This window comes from Callionymus lyra, chromosome 16 (assembly GCF_982586985.1).
Source record: "Callionymus lyra chromosome 16, fCalLyr1.hap1.1, whole genome shotgun sequence".
NCBI lineage: Eukaryota > Metazoa > Chordata > Actinopteri > Syngnathiformes > Callionymidae > Callionymus > Callionymus lyra.
This window is the reverse complement of record NC_141833.1, coordinates 15,607,481-15,626,936: the sequence shown is the minus strand read 5'-3', so window position 1 is coordinate 15,626,936 and position 19,456 is coordinate 15,607,481. Positions and strand designations below refer to the sequence as shown.

The 19,456-nt window shown below is 48.4% G+C and overlaps 2 protein-coding genes across 2 annotated transcripts; one reads left to right on the top strand and one right to left on the bottom strand.

Annotated features, from left to right (window-relative positions):
- Nucleotides 1-328: 328 nt before the first annotated feature.
- basp1 (brain abundant, membrane attached signal protein 1) lies at nucleotides 329-2,699 on the bottom strand. The gene is made up of 2 exons (XM_087811563.1): nucleotides 2,446-2,699; nucleotides 329-1,714 (listed from the first exon to the last, which is right to left on the bottom strand). Exon 2 carries the CDS (start codon nucleotides 1,704-1,706, stop codon nucleotides 1,245-1,247), a length of 462 nt encoding a protein of 153 aa, XP_087667689.1. The 5' UTR covers nucleotides 1,707-1,714; nucleotides 2,446-2,699; the 3' UTR covers nucleotides 329-1,244.
- Nucleotides 2,700-3,971: 1,272 nt separating this feature from the next.
- myo10 (myosin X) lies at nucleotides 3,972-19,399 on the top strand. The gene is made up of 39 exons (XM_087811538.1): nucleotides 3,972-4,210; nucleotides 6,695-6,793; nucleotides 6,964-7,122; nucleotides 9,685-9,872; nucleotides 9,931-10,065; nucleotides 10,128-10,252; nucleotides 10,345-10,358; nucleotides 10,418-10,502; nucleotides 10,569-10,672; nucleotides 10,733-10,862; nucleotides 10,932-11,050; nucleotides 11,110-11,256; nucleotides 11,320-11,420; nucleotides 11,509-11,575; nucleotides 11,658-11,750; nucleotides 11,813-11,881; nucleotides 11,951-12,033; nucleotides 12,294-12,399; nucleotides 12,460-12,540; nucleotides 13,225-13,349; nucleotides 13,408-13,522; nucleotides 13,589-13,695; nucleotides 13,758-14,931; nucleotides 15,020-15,134; nucleotides 15,206-15,449; nucleotides 15,512-15,607; nucleotides 15,686-15,779; nucleotides 15,847-15,902; nucleotides 15,966-16,108; nucleotides 16,166-16,357; nucleotides 16,415-16,572; nucleotides 16,635-16,758; nucleotides 16,825-17,122; nucleotides 17,197-17,404; nucleotides 17,489-17,625; nucleotides 17,692-17,812; nucleotides 17,876-18,352; nucleotides 18,415-18,606; nucleotides 18,668-19,399. The coding sequence occupies exons 1-39, from the start codon at nucleotides 4,190-4,192 to the stop codon at nucleotides 18,761-18,763; spliced, it is 6,198 nt and encodes a 2,065-aa protein (XP_087667664.1). The 5' UTR covers nucleotides 3,972-4,189; the 3' UTR covers nucleotides 18,764-19,399.
- Nucleotides 19,400-19,456: the final 57 nt, after the last annotated feature.

Below are 19,456 nucleotides of genomic sequence, written 5' to 3'. Positions count from 1 at the left end.
AAAAAGTAGATTGAAGCTTCTCAAGACATTTTTGTGAGCAGCAGGTGTCGCCAGAGTTGACGTATTAACAAATTCTTCCTTCAGTCCTCCAGACACCATGGCAACCGTTGCTATGCTCCTGCATGTTGCCTAGCAACAGGCTGCAGGATTGTGGCAAGTGATGGAGAGTGTGTGTGTGTGTGTGTGTGTGCAGTTGCATGAGAACAGACACACACCTGAGGGGTTCAAACGCTGAGTCGTCATTGTGTGTCCGTCAGTCCGGCTGAGTGAAGCCTCACAACAACCAGACATTGTTGTGACCAGAATCCTATAAGAACCAACATCAACAGTGTTTTTATGGTTTTATTACTTTTGCACGTTTAACAAAAACATTTTTTTAGTGGAGCAGTCGGGCCGACACGACCGAACAACACACTCAAACACTTTGTTTTCCTTCACCAGAATAACGAGATAACCACACGCACACGCACGCACACGCACACACACACACACACATGCAGGGGTATAAGGAGGAAGACGGTGCTGCGTCACGTGACTCTGCTACTGTTGAGGTGACGGAGAAACGTCGTAACCGCAAACAAACACTCGTCCGGACGTGTCTTGACCGCATCGGTCACTCGGTTTCTGCTGGTTTAAGACACTGTCGCCCCCTGGTGGCTGGAACCGTATTTGCAGGAAAAAACATCCTGCTTCCAAACAACTGTGAATGGATGAATGTAAGGGGTGAACGTTTCTGTAGCCAATAGCTGAGAGGTGATGTCGCCCGATCAGATGTACAAAAACTACAAAACACAAGACTAGTTTTCAGCTCGACCTATGACCCTGACTGGAGTGCGTCGATGCCGTGGCTGGTACGAGGGTGTGTTCGTGTGTCCGATAATCTTAAATCCGAAAACTGGAAATTATCTTTTTTTTTTCCTTTTGATTAAAAACTGTTTTCCGGCACCAGATGCCACAGCGACGACCGACATGCCAGCCGTTGTCATCGCACACTTTTCTCTACACAAACTTCTGCACTGACAACGTCCAGCGTGTCGACCCGGGGGGATGGCGGATGTCGTGATGGATGGAAATGACGACACGAGGTCAAAGTTCAAATACGACATCAGAAAAAGAGAAACAAAAGCAACAATAATAAACAACAATCTGCGGCGCAGCGGCGCCCCCCACCTCGCCGGAGCGTCATCACAATTATTATTGTTTTTGTCGGCATGCGCCGCGTCTTCTTTTTTTACATCTTGGCGTTAATCTTTGACCGCTACGCTCTGATCCTTGCTCGCCGCTTCTGTGGCGTCGGCCTCTTTGGCGGGCGGCTCGGCCGAGGCCTCGGCGGGTTTGGGGTCAGCGGGGGTCGCCTCGTCTTTGGCGGCGGCGGCAGCTTCAGTCTTTTTGGACTCGTCTTTGCTCTCCGACTTCTCCTCGGCCGCTTCAGGACTCTTGGCGGCCTCAGGATCTCCGCTAGCCGCAGGTTTCTCCACTCCTTCTTTCTTCTCCTCGTTGCCGGAAGCTTCCGCCGCCGGAGCGTCGCTGGCCTTCACGTCATTGGACACTTCGTTGGCATCGTTGGTCGCCGGAGCCTCTTCCTTGGTCCCCTGTGTGGCCTCGCTCTCGTCGGCCGACGCCCCCTCGGCCTTGACGTCCTTCTCTTTGGACTTGTCGTCGTTCACGCTGTAGCCCTTCTTCTTCTTGCTCAGTTTTCCTCCCATTCTTGCTTCTGTGGAGAGAGAGAGAGACGACGACGTTACAACCTCCAGTACCATGTGACCAGTCGCTTTAACTTGTGCACGTCACGATGAGTCACGAGTCAGGTGACCCGGAGTTGGGTCTCCATGGAGACCAGAAGGATGATGATGATAATCATCATGTTCACAATGGAGTGCAAATACTGTCAACACACGCACGCACGCACGCGCACACAGACAGACAGACACACGAGCACCGTCGACGTCTGTGATTGAGAGGCAGGTGCCACAGCTGCGCTCCACACCCTTCTCCCACTGCGCATGCGCCTCGCTGCAAACAAAGGAACCGGCCGAATGAGCGTCGAGACTCAAGTTCACAGACTCGAGCACGACGACACACACACACACACTCACTCGTTACATGGACGTCAATGGTATCAACCCGTCACAGTTGGACGGAACCGGTGAGGTGGATCCATTCTTGTTGCCATAGCAGCAGAACCATCAAGCCATCAAACTGATGAACTGAGAGGATGAGCGGATGAACACCCCCCCACTCACACCCACACCCACCCACACACACACACACACACTCACACCCACACCCACACACCCCACACACACCCAGGTACACACTCTCTGGACTTGACAAAAATATTCATGAAAATATCTTCAAGTGTTTCTTCTTCTTTTCTTCTTTGTCACACACACATCAGGGGAAGAGATGGCGGGAGTGTGAGTGTGCGTGAGATAGTTTTCCTACCGTGGACTCGGGTCAGACGCTCCGCTTATCTCCGGGTTCGTCTGTCTCGGCTGCTCGGAACAAAATTTGCGGCTCCGTGTGTGCGCGTCGGTGGGTTTGTGCCCGCTGCGCGTTCACGACACGGCGAGTCTGCGCCTGCGTCCACTCGCGTGCAGGGCACACGCACGCGCACCAAGTGTGTGCCACAACCAAAGCGGCCAGAATGTCCGGTAATCGATTCCGTCCACGAGGAGTCGATCCCCCCCAGACACACACCTGAGCCCGCTGAGATTCACAGGGAAGCAGCTACAAGTTAAATTAGTGTCCACCAGAGGGCGCTGCGCGTCTTCAACGTGTCTGCTCGTAACGTGTGCGCATGCGCGTCTTCTCACTTCACTTGATTATTATGGTGGTAGATTTTCTTTTTTAATTTCCTTTACACATACAAAAGCTGCTTCAAAAAAGTTATTTCAACAAAAATAATATTAAAAAATGTAAACAAAAACTTAAATAAAAATAAAAATAAACTTCAATGAAAAATTATTTTAAATAAAGTTTTTTGATTAAAAAAAGTTTCTTCATTCAATAAAAAAGTTACTTCAATCCGAAAAAAATGGTTAATTAAAAGAAATAAAATGCTTTTATCAAAAAGAACATTTTAAAACTAGTATCCTTGTTTGAAGAAGTATGTTTTGTGTGTCCACTATTATATGGGTAGAACATTTGTGTCTTAATTATTCAATAAAATAAAAAGTTGCTTCGGCAAAAAAAAATATTTTCAAGCAAAAGAGGTTGCTTCAATTAAAAGAAAATCAAGAAGAAAAACTAAAATGTAAAAAAATGTGGTTTCAATTTAAAAAATCAAGAAGAAAAACTAAAATGTAAAAAAATGGGTTTCAATTAAAAACAATCAAGAAGAAAAACTAAAATGTAAACAAAAGTTTCTCCAACAAAAGGAATTTTAATTTAATTAAAACAAACATTATTACATTAATACAAAAAAAATGCTTTAATAAAAAATTACATAATGCTTTGATTAAAAAAAACAACTTTATTTCAATAAAAAAAAAGGTTTTGATCAAACATATATGTTTAACCGAAAACGTCACTTCATTGGGAATTCACACAAATAATCTTTTTTCTGTTTCTGTCATTTTATGGGCAGGACATTTGTGTTTATTTTATTCATTTGTGTTGATTATTCAATCCCAGAAAAGCTGCTTCAATGAGTAGAAGTGAAAAAAAAGTTCATTTTTTTTATTTTTTTTAATAAGAGTTGTTTTGTTTGTTATTGAAACTTTAGTTTTATTTATTTTTTTCTTATTGAAACAACTTTATTCTTACATCAAAGTTGAAGAGGTTCGGTTCTAGTACCTCCTTCTCCATCCCCTCCTCACTGTTCCCTCCCTAGGTTGCGGTTCTGGTCCACTCTCTGCTCAAGTCCCTCAGCTGTCAATCAAACATGCGCGAGCCAGGACCAGGCCGACCGTGTTGTGCTGGTCCTGGGCGGGGCCAGGTCCGGGGGGCGGGATCTCAGCAGCGACTCTCTCCTAACTTTGTCCGGCGGCTCCTCGTCTTGCTGTGGATTAAACCAAACTTCTCCTTCCCGAACTCACTGGTTCCGGCGGGAGAAGCGAGCGAGTCCCGTGGGTCAGCGAACCTCTCAGGAGACCCGGACCGGACCTGGTCCCGCGCCGTGGTTTTCCTCTGGGATCGCAGCGATCTCTCTGGTCTCCTGGACTCCTCATGAGCTGTCGGAGCCAACATGGATCAGTTCTTCACGGAGGTGAGTCGACGGTTCGAAAACCTCCACTGACTTGTCGACTCAGCATTATGTGTTCGAATCTCGTTGGACTTTTTACTTTGTTCTTTTCGTTTGACAAAAAGAAAAAAAAGTTTGATGGAAGTTTTTTTTTTTTTAACCACAAGTTTTTCGCGATTCGTTGTCGGAACCGCGATATCCGGTTTGTGCAGCAGCTGCTGGACGGTCTGAGCGGGTCAGCTGACAGTCGCCATGGTAACAGGTCATCACGCAGGTCATTTGCTCGAATCTCATCACAGTCTTTGTAGTCCTGTCACTTACAAACCCACAAACACAGTTTCACACACGCTTGCTCACTTTCTCTCTCACACACACACACACTCTCTCACACACACACACAACTCACATATATACAGATCCAAACCAACACTCAAACACACACACACACGCACTAACACACATATATACAGATCCAAACCAACACTCAAACACACACACACACACTAACACACATATATACAGATCCAAACCAACACTCAAACACACACACACACACACACACACACACTAACACACATATATAAAGATCCAAACCAACACTCAAACACACACACACACACACACACACTAACACACATATAAAGATCCAAACCAATACTTAAACCCAAACATACACAATAACGTATACACACTCAAACAGTTACTTCACAAGTACACCAACAAACTCAAACATGTTGACACATCTTACACAATACACTCAGACACATTCACACTCTCGCCGACACACTGACTCACACACACACTTTCGTGTTTGAGTGTGCGTGTCTGGCTCCAGTCTCGATGGATCTCCGGTATTTCCGCACCTCCTCGTTTCCTGCCTGAAACTCTCAGGAGTTATAAATAGAAGTTGTTCATTGACTGGTGGTTGTAGGTTCAATTCCCTTTCACAACAATAGTGGTAATCATATTGTGTGTCCATCTTTATCGTTGGCCACATGATGACACACTTTTGAAGATGGACCGGTCTGGAATGTTCGTTATTGTGTGTCTGATGTGTCAACAGCAAACGTGTGCGTTTGTCCTCCCGCCTGTGATGTCATCGTCTCACCTGAGACGTGCTTCAGTTTCGACCAATCACGGCAGGCTCGTCAAAAAACCGGTTCTCTAAACTACACTGAACTTGACCTCTGACCTCTCGACATGTGGAGCTGCAGAGGGTCAGAACCGACCCGTCAGGTGCAGAGACTCGCAAGTGACTTGAACTCTCCCGCCGCGCTCCGATTGGCCCTTTTCAAACTGCACCGAGCACCAGGTCAAAGGTCATGTGTCTGCATAAGCAAACAGTTTGACAAATATCCGCCCTCCCGTGTGTGCGTTGTGTGTGTGTAAGTCTGTGTGACTGAGGGTGCATGCATTCATGTGCGTTAACGTGAGTGTGTTATTGAGTGTTTATGTGTATTTACTCAGTGTGTGTTACTTGTGTGTTTATATGTTTGCATGCATTCGTCTATATGTGTTACCGAGTTATGTTGTGTGTGTGTCTATATGTTAGAGTGTGTGTGCGTTAATTATGTGAGTGTATGTTTAAGTTTGCAAATATTTTAGTGTGTTTGTGTGTTGATTTGTGCATGCATTTTTGCATGCGAGTTTGTGTCTATACGTGTGTGTGTATGCAATTATGAGTGAGAGTGTGTGTTGACTTAGTGGCGTCGGTTGTTCCAGGTGGGCGTGGCTTCAGGTGTGTTTATCTTCAAACCGTCAGACGCGGAAACAAACGAAGGCGCCACATGACCACGTTACCGTGACGACCGCAGGACCGGTCAGAACATCACGCCGTTCTTGTGAAAAACAAGATGTTTTAAAAGGTTAAATGACGTTAACGCGTGACCCAGTTCACAAGCTTCCATGATCCGAGGTTCTGGTGCCCCACTGCCCCCCCTCCTCCCCCAGCTCGCCCCCTCCCCCCCTGCTGAAAGTGAAACGTGACACCAGCGGCAGGAATTTAAACATTTGCAGATTTGCTGCTTGAGAAGGTTCTGAGTTCTGACCCGCTGTGTCTACTGGACCACTCACGCTCACTCGCTGAGTGTCGCTGCCAACTCCCCTGCTGCCTCTGCGCCCTTGAGCAGCACGCAGGCTTTTCCTGGTGTCACCTTTGACCTCTGTAGCCAGCAGGAAAAAACGACAGACAGGAAATGAACGTCGGACTGTCGTGTGTGTGTTTGTGTTACTGTGTGATGAATCTGCCGGACGACATAACTCGGCGGGTCTTGGTCCTGAGTTTGTCTCCTGGTCCTGGTCCTGGTCGTGCATCACAGCAACAGAAGCTCTCAGTGTCAGCGAACAGAAACGTGATTGTTCCAGACAGGAAATGGATCCTCCGTCACTGCAGCTGCTGCTCCCCACAGAGTCCTCGCTCCCCCGACCCCCCGACGTCACGCTGACACGCGTGTGGAGGGGTCTCTGTGTGGAGGGTCACTGTTGTCGTGTGTTCTGGTGTCATCGCAGGGCGAGCGTGTTTGGCTCCGAGAAGATGACCAGTGTCTTCCCAGCACCGTGTCCTCGTGCGGCGGCGGCGTGGTCGTGTTCGCCACCGACTATGGGCAGGTAACTACTTCCTGTTTTGTTTTCAAGGTTGTTGACAAACTAAAGTTCTGCTTGAGTCACGATGGTCGTCACGGCAACTCTTCTCCGATGTGCTCGTGTGACTCGGGAGGATCGCTTGTGTATCCGCCGTCTGTTGTGTAACTGGAGCACCAACGATTGTGTGTCTGCAGGTCTACACCTACAAGCAGAACACTCTGACGCAGCAGAAGGTTCAACCCATGAGCAACAACGGTAGAGATGGTGTTGAGGACATGTCCACTCTGGACGACCTTCACGATGGAGCCGTCCTGCACAACCTGTTCCTGCGCTACAGAGACGCACACATCTATGTAAGTGTGCGTTTGTTTTTGTTCACACCTGACAAGCTAGAGCCTGAGATCCGAGTCAGAGCTCATCAGAGACTCTCAAATCCTGGAAGTTCCCTTAAAACCAATAAGGATTCAGGAGACAGGTGAAGAAAAACATTAAGGAGATGAATGATGGAACATGGAGGAGACAAGTCAGGAGACAAATGAGGGAACATGAAGGTGACAAGTGAGGGAACATGAAGATGACAAGTGAAAAAAAACATTAAGGAGATGAATCATGGAACGTGGAGGAGACAAGTTAGGAGACAAATGAGGGAACATGAAGGTGACAAATGAGGGAACATGAAGGTAACAAGTGAGGAACATCAAGGTGACAAGTGAGGGAACATGAAGGTGTCAAGTGAGGGAACATAAAGGAGAGATGTGAGGAAACATGAAGGAGATGAGTGAGGGAACATTTAGGAGACAAGTGAGGGAACATGAAGGACAAAAGTGAGGGAACATGAAGGACAAAAGTGAGGGAACATGAAGGACAAAAGTGATGGAACATGAAGGACAGAAAATAGGGAACATGAATCAAATAAATAAGGTAATATGAAGGAGAGAAATCGGGAAACGTGAAGGAGAGAAGTGAGGGAGCATAAAGGAGAGAAGTGAGGGAACATAAAGGAGAGATGTGAGGGAATATGAGGGAACATGAAGGTGACAAGTGAGGAATATGAAGGAGAAATTTGAGGGAATATGAATCAAATAAATAAGGGAGACAAGTTAGGGAACATGAAGGTGACAAAAGAGGGAACATGAAGGTGACAAATGAGGGTACATGAAGGTGATAAATTAGGGAACATTAAGGTGACAATTGAGGGAACATGAAGGTGACAAATGAGGGTACATGAAGGTGATAAATTAGGGAACATTAAGGTGACAATTGAGGGAACATGAAGGAGACAAGTGAGGGAACATGAAGGTGACAAATGAGGGTACATGAAGGTGATAAATGAGGGAACATTAAGGTGACAATTGAGGGAACATGAAGGTGACAAGTGAGGGAACATGAAGGAGACGAGTGAGGGAACATGAAGGAGACGAGTGAGGGAACATGAAGGAGACGAGTGAGGGAACATGAAGGTGACAAATGAGGGAACATGAAGGTGACAAATGAGGGAACATGAAAGTGACAAATGAGGGAACATGAAAGTGACAAATGAGGGAACATGAAGGTGACAAGTGAGGAAACATGAAGGAGACGAGTGAGGGAACATTAAGGAGACAAGTGAGCAATCATGAAGGAAAGGGGTGAGGAAATGTGAAGGAAAGAAGTGAGGGAACATGAAGGACAAAAGTAAGGGAACATGAAGGACAGAAAAGGGGGAACATGAATCAAATAAATAAGGGAATATGAAGGATAGAAGATCAGGAAACGTGAAGGAGAGAAGTGAGGGAACATAAAGGAGAGATGAGAGGGAATGTGAAGGTGACAAATGAGGGAACATGAAGGTGACAAGTGAGGGAACATGAAGGTGACAAGTAAGGAATATGAAGGAGAGATTTGAGCGAATAAGAAGGAGACAATTGAGGGAACATGAAAAACAGAAAAGAGGGAACATGAATCAAATAAATAAGAGAATATGAAGGATACAAGATCAGGAAACGTGAAGGAGAGAAGTGAGGGAATATGTATGTGAGAAGTGAGGGATGATGAGTGCCTCATCTCGAATAGACCTCTCCTGGTGACCCCCCTGGTGATTGATGGAGCTTGGGGTTCTGGACTCTGCAGGACTCCAGGATTCCACAGAGCTGACGCAGGAAACATGAGCCACGTTTACATTGTCGAGTTCAGGAATTCAACCTGTGAACTTCTGCGACTGAACGTGACACTAATCCTCACACACACACACACACACACACACACACACACACACACACACACATAGAGCACACTATGAATACAAACGCACTGTCAGTAAATGCGCAAACAAGCCAACACACACAAAGAGACGAAATGATAAAAATACACAACTACACACCCACTCAACTATGTAGACTTTCCCAAGCTACACACAAACGCACTTCCTCTCTCGCTCCTGTTTGTCCTAAACAAACCATTCCGGAGTTTTCACATGACCAGAGCCGCCTCTGAAGTGAAACCATCTTGACTGTTGATCCATTGTCGTCTCCCTGACTGACTCACACGCGTACACAAACAGACACACTCTTGCTCTCTTTACCACAAACACACACACACGCACAGAAGTAGTCTCTGCGGGCATAAACAAAGTCTGTATTTGCGTGGAAAGAAAGTGGGTCAGTGGGTCACAAGAACAAAGTTAGTCAAACAAGGCAGCAGGTGATCACGGGAGTCCTGGATCCAGAAGGTCACATGACACAGCAGGACGTGCATGGGCGAAAAATAGATAGTTTGTGTTAATGTGCATGTAGCTGCTGCTAATGCTAACGTACTGCTAATGCATTCCAATTGCTACTGCTTAGCTTGTGATGAATCTGACCTGCTAATAATGCTAACCTAATGCTAATGCTAATGCTCGGTTTCTCATGCTCATGGTCTTGTTTTGTGACCTACAGACATACATTGGGTCCATTCTTGCTGCCATCAACCCGTACCAGCCGCTGCCCGACCTGTATGACCGATCGGCCATGGAGCTTTACAGCCGGCACCACCTCGGCGAGATCCCGCCGCACATCTTCGCCATCGCTAATGAGTGCTACCGCTCGCTGTGGAAGCGGGCTCAGAACCAGTGTGTCCTGATCAGGTGAGTCTACTGTGCAAGGTTACGTCCCTAAACTTACGAGTGTTCTGACCTGGGTCAGTGGCGAGAGCGGCGCCGGTAAGACGGAGAGCACCAAGCTGATCCTCAAGTTCCTGTCGGCGATGAGCCAGAACTCGTTGGAGGCGTCGGCGCTGGTCCAGACGTCCCACGTGGAGGAGGCTCTGCTAGAGAGCAGGTGAGTCTAAACACCTGTAGAACCCAACCTGGAAGTAAACCGCTCATCTGCTCCCCCTGCAGTCCTATCATGGAAGCGTTTGGAAATGCCAAGACGGTCTTCAACAACAACTCAAGTCGCGTGGGGAAGTTTGTGCAGCTGCACTTTAGTCAGCAAGGAAACATCCAGGGAGGACGAATCCTCGACTGTATCCTTCCTACACTACTGCACACACCTTCTTTTTTAGCTCTTTATTCACTTCTCATGAGTGTTTGACCCTTGACTCACCTTTGACCCCAGTCCTCTTGGAGAAGGTAAGGTACCGCTTGTCTTTCTTTCTGGTTTCATTATGTCAACTTGTTCTCTTCCCCAGAACCGGGTTGTGAGACAAAACCCTGGAGAGAGAAACTACCACATGTTCTATGCTCTGGTGGCCGGAACCGACCAGAACCAGCGTGGTAAGTTTACTTTGAGTCAACCCGAGGGGTAAGTAGTGTCCAGCTGACTTCTCCGGGTCTCTGCAGAGTCTTTGGATCTGACTCCAGCCGAGAGTTTCCGCTACCTGAACCAGAGCGGTTGCTGTGCCGACGAGACCATCAACGACCAGGAGACATTCCAGGAAGTCCTGGTAATTACTCTTTTGAGCTGCCTTGCAGTGTGTAGCGTGTGACGGTCCACTCCTTTTCAGAGCTCAATGAAGACGATGAACTTTAGCGACGAGCATGTGGGCGAGATCCTGCGGCTGTTGGCGGGAATCCTGCACGCTGGTAACATCCAGTTCATGACGGCCGGAGGTGCTCAGGTCGCATCCAAGTCCGGTAAGTTATGACCCAGAGATCATGTGACCCATGAGACCACATCATGTGACATCAGCTCTGTTGCTGCAGCTCTCACAAAAACGTCGGACCTGCTAGGCCTGGACTGTGAGCAGTTGGCAGAGGTTCTGACCCACAGGTCCATGATGCTACGGGGCGAGGAGATCTCGACGCCGTTGACAGTTGAGCAGGTACGGTTCCATCGGACCAGAGTGGGTAGCTTGTGGTGTTGACCTTTGTGTGCGTGAAGGCGGTGGACTCCCGCGACTCGATGGCGATGGCGCTCTACTCGCAGTGCTTCACCTGGATCATCCGCAAACTCAACCTCCGTATCAGAGGCCCCGAAGACTTCAAGTCAGTCGGCATCCTGGACATTTTCGGATTCGAGAACTTCCAGGTGTGTGTTGAGGTGGACTCTTAAGTGAGGTCCATCTCTGGTCTGACCCGATTCGTCCCGCAGGTCAACACCTTTGAGCAGTTCAACATCAACTACGCCAATGAGAAGCTGCAGGAATATTTCAACAAACACATCTTCTCCCTGGAGCAGCTGGAATACCACAGGTAAAGGAGAGAGAGTGGATCAATCCCCCGGGACCGGGTCTTACGTCAGTGCAGAGTCAAAATGGCAGATGACAATTTCTCTCTGCAGGGAGGGGCTGGTCTGGGTCCACATCGACTGGAAGGACAACAGTGAGTGTTTGGATCTGATCGAGAAGGTGAGACTAAATGATGAAGGTGTGGTGATCATGAAGATGATGATGATGATGATGATGATGTGGAACTCCTGGATCCTCTCAGAAACTGGGTCTTCTGTCGCTCCTGAACGAGGAGAGTCACTTTCCGAAGGCGACGGATGAAACTCTGCTGGAGAAGCTCCACAGTCAACACTCGGTACAAAAAAAGGTTGTTTTGTTTTTGTTTACTTTAGTCTCATGTTCCTTCCTCTGATGCAGAAAAACTATTTTTACATCAAACCGCGAGTCGCCGTTCACATCTTCGGAGTCCGACACTATGCTGGAGAGGTATGCGGGTTTGTGTGTGTCAGAGTGAAGTTTTTGTGCGTTTGTTGACTAGACTGCTCGATCCCTCAGGTTCTGTACGATGTGAGAGGAATGTTGGAGAAGAACAGAGACACTTTCAGAGACGATGTCCTCAACCTGCTGAAGGAGAGCAGGTGTGTCCATTGTTTGACCTTCATGTGTCCATTATTTGACCTTCATTAGTGGGCTGCTGGTCTTCTTATTTCATTGTACAAACCCAGAGTTTTGAGACTGGTTAGTTGTCTTCATCCACCTCTGTACAATACAGAGCTTTAGCCAGCAGAGGGAGCTGTGTCCTCATGATGAGCGAATGACTACAAGTCCATCATTTTCTCAGGGATCAATAAATTTCTAACCATCTATGATAGGTGATGATGTCATGTGACTTCTGCAGGTCGGACTTCGTCTACGATCTTTTTGAAACTCTTCAGAGTCGCAACAATCAAGACACAATGAAGAGCAACAAACACAGACGACCCACAGTCAGCTCCCAGTTCAAGGTAAAAAATACACACTATCCCTCTCACACACACACACTCACTCACTGTTGTGTGTTGCAGGACTCTCTTCACTCTCTCATGTCGACTCTGAACACTTCCAACCCCTTTTTTATTCGCTGCATCAAGCCAAACAAAAACAAGGTGAGTGTCTTCTGAGTCAAGGTCAATGGAATGACGTAACAGCCTGTGGCTTCTGGACCTTACTCTTTTGGAAAGATCAATATATTGAGATTTGAATGATCACGCAGACACACACTCCGCTAACCGACGAGTGAAGCGACAGAATCTGTTCTGACATGTATGCAGGACCCCACAGACAAAAAACGTCTTCAATTTGTTCTTCCTTCTTCTTCCTTCATACAATACAAACATTTTCAATAAAAACACCTTAAATTATTTTTATTAGGAGGGATTAAATTGTATTTCTGCATTTTAAAAGTTATTCATTTGATTCTTTGAACATTTTCAATTTGTATCTTTTGCATTCAAACACTTTTTTCTTTATTAAAAAAAAAAGATGATTAAAGTGAAGGGTTTTTTTTATAGACATTTTTTCCGATGGAATTTTTGTTATTGCAGCAACTTTAATGATTGAATAAAAAAGGCACAAGTCTACCTTCATACTCATGCGAACAAGGTAGTGGAATTACTTACTTACTTAATTTCTTCTTAATAAAATTCAGAATTCAGGATGAATGACATAACAAGTCACGTCCTTCATTGTCCAGTTCCCGCAGGCACTCGTCAATAACCTCTGTTGATTAGTAGCTAACGAGCATCAGTGATGTCATCAATGGTCCTGCACGTCTCACTGTGTCCCCTCAGATGCCAGACCTCTTCGACCAGTCGCTGGTTCTGAATCAGCTCCGATATTCTGGCATATTGGAGACGGTGAAGATCAGACGGGCAGGCTTTCCCATCCGGAGATCGTTCCACGAATTCTGCTGCAGGTTTGTTTCTTTGGATCCAGGAAATGAAGTCTGTGTCTGAACCTCGACCCACCTTAAGGTACCAGGTGCTGATGAGACGTACGGTCTCCATGGAAGATCAGAAGGGGCGCTGTCTCCAGCTGCTGCAGCTGCATGACGGCAACGCCACCGAATGGCAACTGGGAAAGACCAAGGTAAGGGAGTTGACTTTTCTTTCTCCTCTCTCCCCTCCTCCTCTACCACCTCTATCTGCTCCTTAGGTATTCCTGCGAGAATCTCTCGAGCGTCGCCTGGAAAAGCTGCGGGATCTAGAGGTCCTAAAAGCGGCGATGATCATCAGAGCTCACGTGCTGGGACATCTGGCCAGGTAGGGGGGAAAGGGGGACGTCACTGATGGAGGGATGGATTGACAATCTCATTGTCCATCAGGAAGCGCTACAGGAATGTACTGCGTTGCATCCTGGTGGTACAGAAGAACTGTCGAGCCCTTTACTGGAGGAGGAAGTTCCTGTTGCAGCGCTGGGCTGCAGTCAAGCTACAGACGAGAGTCAGAGGTCACCTGGCCCGAAGGACCTTCAAGTTCCTTCTGCAGGAAAAAAATCAGAGGGAGGAGGAAGAAAGGAGAAGAGAGGAGGAGGAGGCGAGGATGGAGGAGGCTAGGAGGCAGGAAGAACAGGTGAGGAGGATGGAGGAGGAAAAGAAGGAAGAGGAGCAGAGGAGAAAGGAGGAAGAACAAAGGAGGATGGAAGAGGAGCAGAGAAAGAGAGAGGAGGAGGAGATCAGGAGAGAAGAAGAAGAGCAGAAGGGGAGAGATGAAAATGAGAGGGAGGAGGAGGAGGAGAGAACTCTGCCACAGGTGTCACCTGAAGGGCCTCTGTGGGAGTCTCAGGAGGTCGTGGAGGAGGAGATCCATCCTCACGAAGCCTCTCAGGTGGAAGAGATCCTTCGACTGGAGAGGGAGATCCAGACGCTGCAGCGGCAGAAGGAGCGTCAGGAGCAGACACTCACCGAGGCGTCCCTCACCCGCTTGCAGCTCCTGCGGGACCAGGAGCTCCAGCGTCTGGAGGACGAAGCCTGTAAGGCTGCTCAGATGTTCCTGGACTCCCTCAACTTCGACGAGATTGATGAGTGCGTGAAGAACATTGAGGACTCACTAGGTGCAGCCGGGGTGGAAGAGAAGGAGGCACCACCAAGGAGGCACGAGGAAGATGATGTGGATGAAGGTTTTGGCGCAGATGACGAGGCCTACAAGGACTCGCCCAACCCTAGTGAACATGGACACTCAGATGGCCAGCGTACCAGCGGTATTCGCACCAGCGACGACTCTTCAGAGGAAGACCCTTATGCTAACGACCGAGTGATTCCGTCGTTGCCCCCGACCACGGTGCTGCATCACGGAGCCCTGGCCTCCGAGGAGGAGGAGGTGGAGCTCATCCCGCCGGACGAGGAGTCCGACTGTGACCAGGATGACTTTGATGAAGAAGCAGCGGTGACTTTGTCTCACCCTCGCAGTGGCCAGTGGTCTCCAGACTGCCGTGGCTCAATCAGCACCTACAATAGTTCGGGGGTCTACCGCCTCGGATCAGAAGGGGCGCAGTCATCGGTGAGTTGCCAACCAAGTTACAGGACACACCAAAAAAACAGTCACGATGTGCAGAATTGAAGTTAATGTGTGTGTGTGTATGTGTCAGTTTGAGGACAGCGAGGACGACCATTTTGACACAGATGATGAGCTGACGTTCCGCAGAGACTCGGTCTACAGCTGCGTGTCGCTGCCGTACTTCCACAGCTTCCTAATCATCAGAGGTGTGCATAGATTGTGTGTGTGTGTGTTTGTGTGTGTCTGTTTGCCTGACTGACTCATGTGTCTTCCTCAGGTGGGCTGATGAACACATGGAAGCGCCGCTGGTGTGTACTGAAGGACGAGACCTTCTTGTGGTTCCGGGCGAAGCAGGAAGCTCTTAAGCAGGGCTGGCTTCTGAAGAAAGGCGGCGGCTCATCCACACTCTCACGCCGGAACTGGAAGCGCCGCTGGTTTGTGCTGCGCCAGAGCAAACTTATGTACTTTGAGAACGACGGCGAGGACCGTCTGAAGGGCGTTCTGGACATGCACTGCGCTAAGTGAGCTGAAACCGCCGAGACCATCTGATATGAACCGTGTTGTGACAATCTGTCCTCTACAGGGAAGTTGTGGATGAAACCGGTAAAGAGAACGGCATTAACATTGTGATGCCTGACAGGACGTACCACATGATCGCAGAGAACGCTGAAGATGCCAGGTGAGCTTCACTAACACTCCACACTGACTGATGTTGATGTTTCTCCACGTTAATGCTGATGTGTCTTTGTGGTGACAGCCAATGGTTCAGTGTGCTGACCCAGGTCAGCGGCTCCACTGAGCAGGAGATCCGAGAGATGCACGATGAGCAGGCTAATCCTCAGAACGCTGTGGTAATTCCCGAAAAGCATTTTGGATTAACCATTACCCATAGTCTAACGTGTATGTGTGTATCAAAAGGGGACTCTGGATGTTGGGATGATCGACTCCGTTTGTGCATCTGACAATCCTGAGAGGTGATAGAAAATCCTGATCCATCCTGAAATCTTCATCTTCATCACTCTCTGACTCTCTTGCAGGCCCAACTCCTTTGTTATCATCACAGCCAACCGCGTGCTGCACTGCAACGCCGACACACCAGAAGAAATGCACCACTGGATTACACTGCTGCAGAGATCTAAAGGAGACACTCGAGTGGATGGACAAGAGTTCATCATCAGAGGTGATACACAACACGCTAACACACATTTGTGCAGGTAATGTGACTGCGTTCTGGCAGGTTGGCTGCACAAGGAGGTGAGAAACAGTAGCAGGACGTCGCTGAAGCTTAAGAAACGTTGGTTCCTTCTGACACACAACTCTCTGGACTACTACAAAAACTCGGAGCGGAGTGCCAGCAAGCTCGGAACGCTAGTGCTGAACAGCCTTTGCTCTGTGGTTCTGCCTGATGAGAAGGTCTTCAAGGAAACAGGTGAGTTATGGGCTTCTGCAGCAGAATTCTGGTCCAACTAATGTTGTGGTCCCTCAGGTTTCTGGAACGTCATTGTGTTTGGCCGCAAACACTCGTACCGACTCTACTCCAAGCTACTCAATGAGGCGGCACGCTGGGCCGGCGCTATACAGAATGTCATCGACGGCAAAGCCCCCATCGACACGCCGACTCAGCAACTCATTCATGACATCAAGGTGGGTCCAGTTGGCTTTGAAGTCCCTGTGAGACACTGATGGTGGATCTTTCTTTTCCTCAGGAGAACTGTCTGAACTCAGAGGTGGTGGAACAGATCTATAGAAGGAACCCAATTCTTCGGCACAGTCTTCACCCATTGCACTCTCCTCTGCTGCCACTGCCATATGGAGAAATCTACCCTTCACGTGAGTCCACCTGAACTTGTCAATGAGATCAGACAGAATAACATGGACCTCCTGTTCTTCTCACAGCTTCCAGGGGCAGAACCTACACAACCCTCCAAGAGGAGGCTCAGAAGGTGTTCAGCTCCCTTCAGCACCTGGATGGAGTGTCCGACTCGGTTCCCCTCATCCAGGGCTTCCTGCAGACAGGCTTGGATCTCAAGGCTCTTCGTGATGAGATCTACTGTCAGCTGATAAAACAGACCACACGGCCACCTCGGCCCGGTGGACCTGGGAACATCTGCAGCTGGAGGATTCTCACCTGCATGAGCTGCTGCTTTACCCCCAGCAGGAGCATCAGCAGATACCTCAAGTTCCACCTCAAGAGGTTGGTTTGGTCTTCTTAAGCCTATAAAATCTTCTGCAGGACCTTCATCACCACTTTGTCCTCTGCTCCTGCAGGACCAGAGAACTTTTCCCCGGCTCAGAGATGGGACACTATGCCGCCTTCGCCCTGGACTCGCTTAGGAGAACCAGGACCAGAGAAAATGTCCCATCACAAGAGGAGATCCGAGCCATTATCGCCCGGCAAGACATGAAGGCTACAGTCTTCTGTCATGGAGGAGGCTGCTGCAAGATCTCCATAAACTCCCACACAACTGCCGGAGAGGTGCGTTTGTTCATATGTTTATATCTGCTGTGTTGTTTTTTTTCATGTGTGTGTATGTGATGCTAATGCTAGTTGTCTGTTTAGGTTGTGGAGAAGCTTCTTCGAGGTCTCTCCATGGAACACAGTAGAAATTCATTTGCTCTGTTTGAACACAACGAGTGGACGGAAAAGGCGGTTGAGAGTCGCACCATTGTGGCCGATGTGTTGGCGCGATTTGAGAGGTCTGAAGTTCTGCCAACTCTAGTTTAGATGTTGCTGCTGTTATTAACTTTAAAGTGTCTCGTCAGATTGTCGGCCTCCTCAGAGCCACGGAATTCCGGCTGGAAGTTCTACTTCAAACTCTACTGCTTTCTGGACACGGACAGCGTTCCGAGGGATAGCGTAGAGTTTGCCTTCATCTTTGAGCAGGTAGGATTTCAACTCTTCAATGGAACTCTCATGTTCAGGAGTTGACCTGAGTGCTTCTAACAGGCTCACGAGGCTGTGATCCGGGGTCAGTATCCAGCACCTGAGGAGACCCTGCAGTTCCTTGCTGCTCTCAGACTCCAGTATCTGCTGGCTGACTACAATGTCCAGGCCCACGTCCCTGATCTATCGCAGGTCTTTCCTTTGGCACGACTTCGTGCCCGAGTGCAGAACTCAGCCAGAACCTTTGCCCCTGGCTCTGTTACCATCTCAGATAGATGTGGGACGTTGGAGAAGAAACGCTCCAGCTTCTTAGAGGGAACACTGAGACGCAGCTTCAGGAGTAGCTCCATAAGTCAGCAACGATTGGACGATGAGAACCAGCTGGAAGTCTGGGTGAGGGATGAGACGGCCACCATTAGGACCAGCGTGATGGAAAAGTGGAGAAAGCTGCAAGGGATGAATCAGGATCAGGCGGCCGCCAAGTACATGGCGTTGGTTAAGGAGTGGCCGGGGTACGGGTCCACCCTCTTCAACGTGGAGGTAAGAGCAGCGACCTGGAGGTCCAACAAACAAGAAGTGACGTTCTCCCCTTGTGTCTGCAGAGTGTCGACAGCTCCTACCCGGCGGAGCTGTGGCTCGGTGTCAGCCGCGAGTCATTGTCCTTGTACAAGCGTGGCGAGCCCTGGCCACTGGAGGTCTTCAGCTACGAGCAGATTCTGTCCTTTGGAGCCCCGCTGCCAAACGTCTACAAGGTTGCAGTGGAAGGTCGCGAGCTAACGTTCCACACAGAAATGGTATGTGTCTCGGAGACTCTGGGGGTACTGCAGTTCTGGTCTAATCTGGTCTTGTTTGCAGGTGATGGACGTGGCCAAGCTGATGAAGGCCTACATCACCACCATCGTCAAGAAGCGCTTTAGCAACTCGCTCGGCAGCCAGACAACCGCCTGGTGACCTTTGACCCCTCCGAGGCAACACGGACAGTCGTGTACGGAGGGATATGAAACCGGCATTGCAATTTCTTCTCAGAAGTGATGTACCAGTGACACCAAAGATTCTTCTCAAAAACATTCCAGAAATGGACGATTGCTTTTTGGTTCTTGCAGCACGAAGATGAGTTTGTTGTTGTGAGAGCCACCTACCTGTGGAGTTGCGAATGTACAATCAAAAGAATGTGGATTTCAATGTAGCATTCGGGTAACAGTGCCCCGTGCGTGTTGCAAATGGAATATATTATGTCAGAAGAAAACAGTCTTTAACATTTCACTTTTATTCAAAAAACCAAATCATGAGTCACCAACCAAGTCACAGCAGTTCTGACCACACAAGGGGGGTCATTTTCATTCCTACTTTACAAAAATGTTTCATACTGGACAACTAGACAAATACTTAATGGAGCGTGACAAGAACATTCCATTGCCAGAGTGGAGCTCCGTGGGCGGCAGGTCCGACCAAAGACTCTTGGCGTATCTACAAGGTTCCCCATGCCTTAAAGTTCCTTTTGTTCCCACATGTCAGCAAAAGTTTGTTATTGTATCTTTGTCTGTTGCCGTGGAGATTTACAAAATAAAGTGCTCCAAATCCCTCTCAGTCGTGTGACTGACCTTCATTTACCATGAAGACACCTCCTCAAGACTGTCTGCAGTA

Excerpts from the sequence above, each read along its gene's own strand:
- myo10 (XM_087811538.1), top strand. The coding sequence starts at position 4,190 with ATGGATCAGTTCTTCACGGAG. Across the intron at positions 11,751-11,812 it reads AGCTCCACAGTCAACACTCG|AAAAACTATTTTTACATCAA; the intron begins GTACAAAAAAAG and ends CCTCTGATGCAG. Across the intron at positions 15,608-15,685 it reads GAGAACGCTGAAGATGCCAG|CCAATGGTTCAGTGTGCTGA; the intron begins GTGAGCTTCACT and ends TTGTGGTGACAG.
- basp1 (XM_087811563.1), bottom strand. The coding sequence starts at position 1,706 with ATGGGAGGAAAACTGAGCAAGAAGAAGAAGGGCTACAGCGTGAACGAC.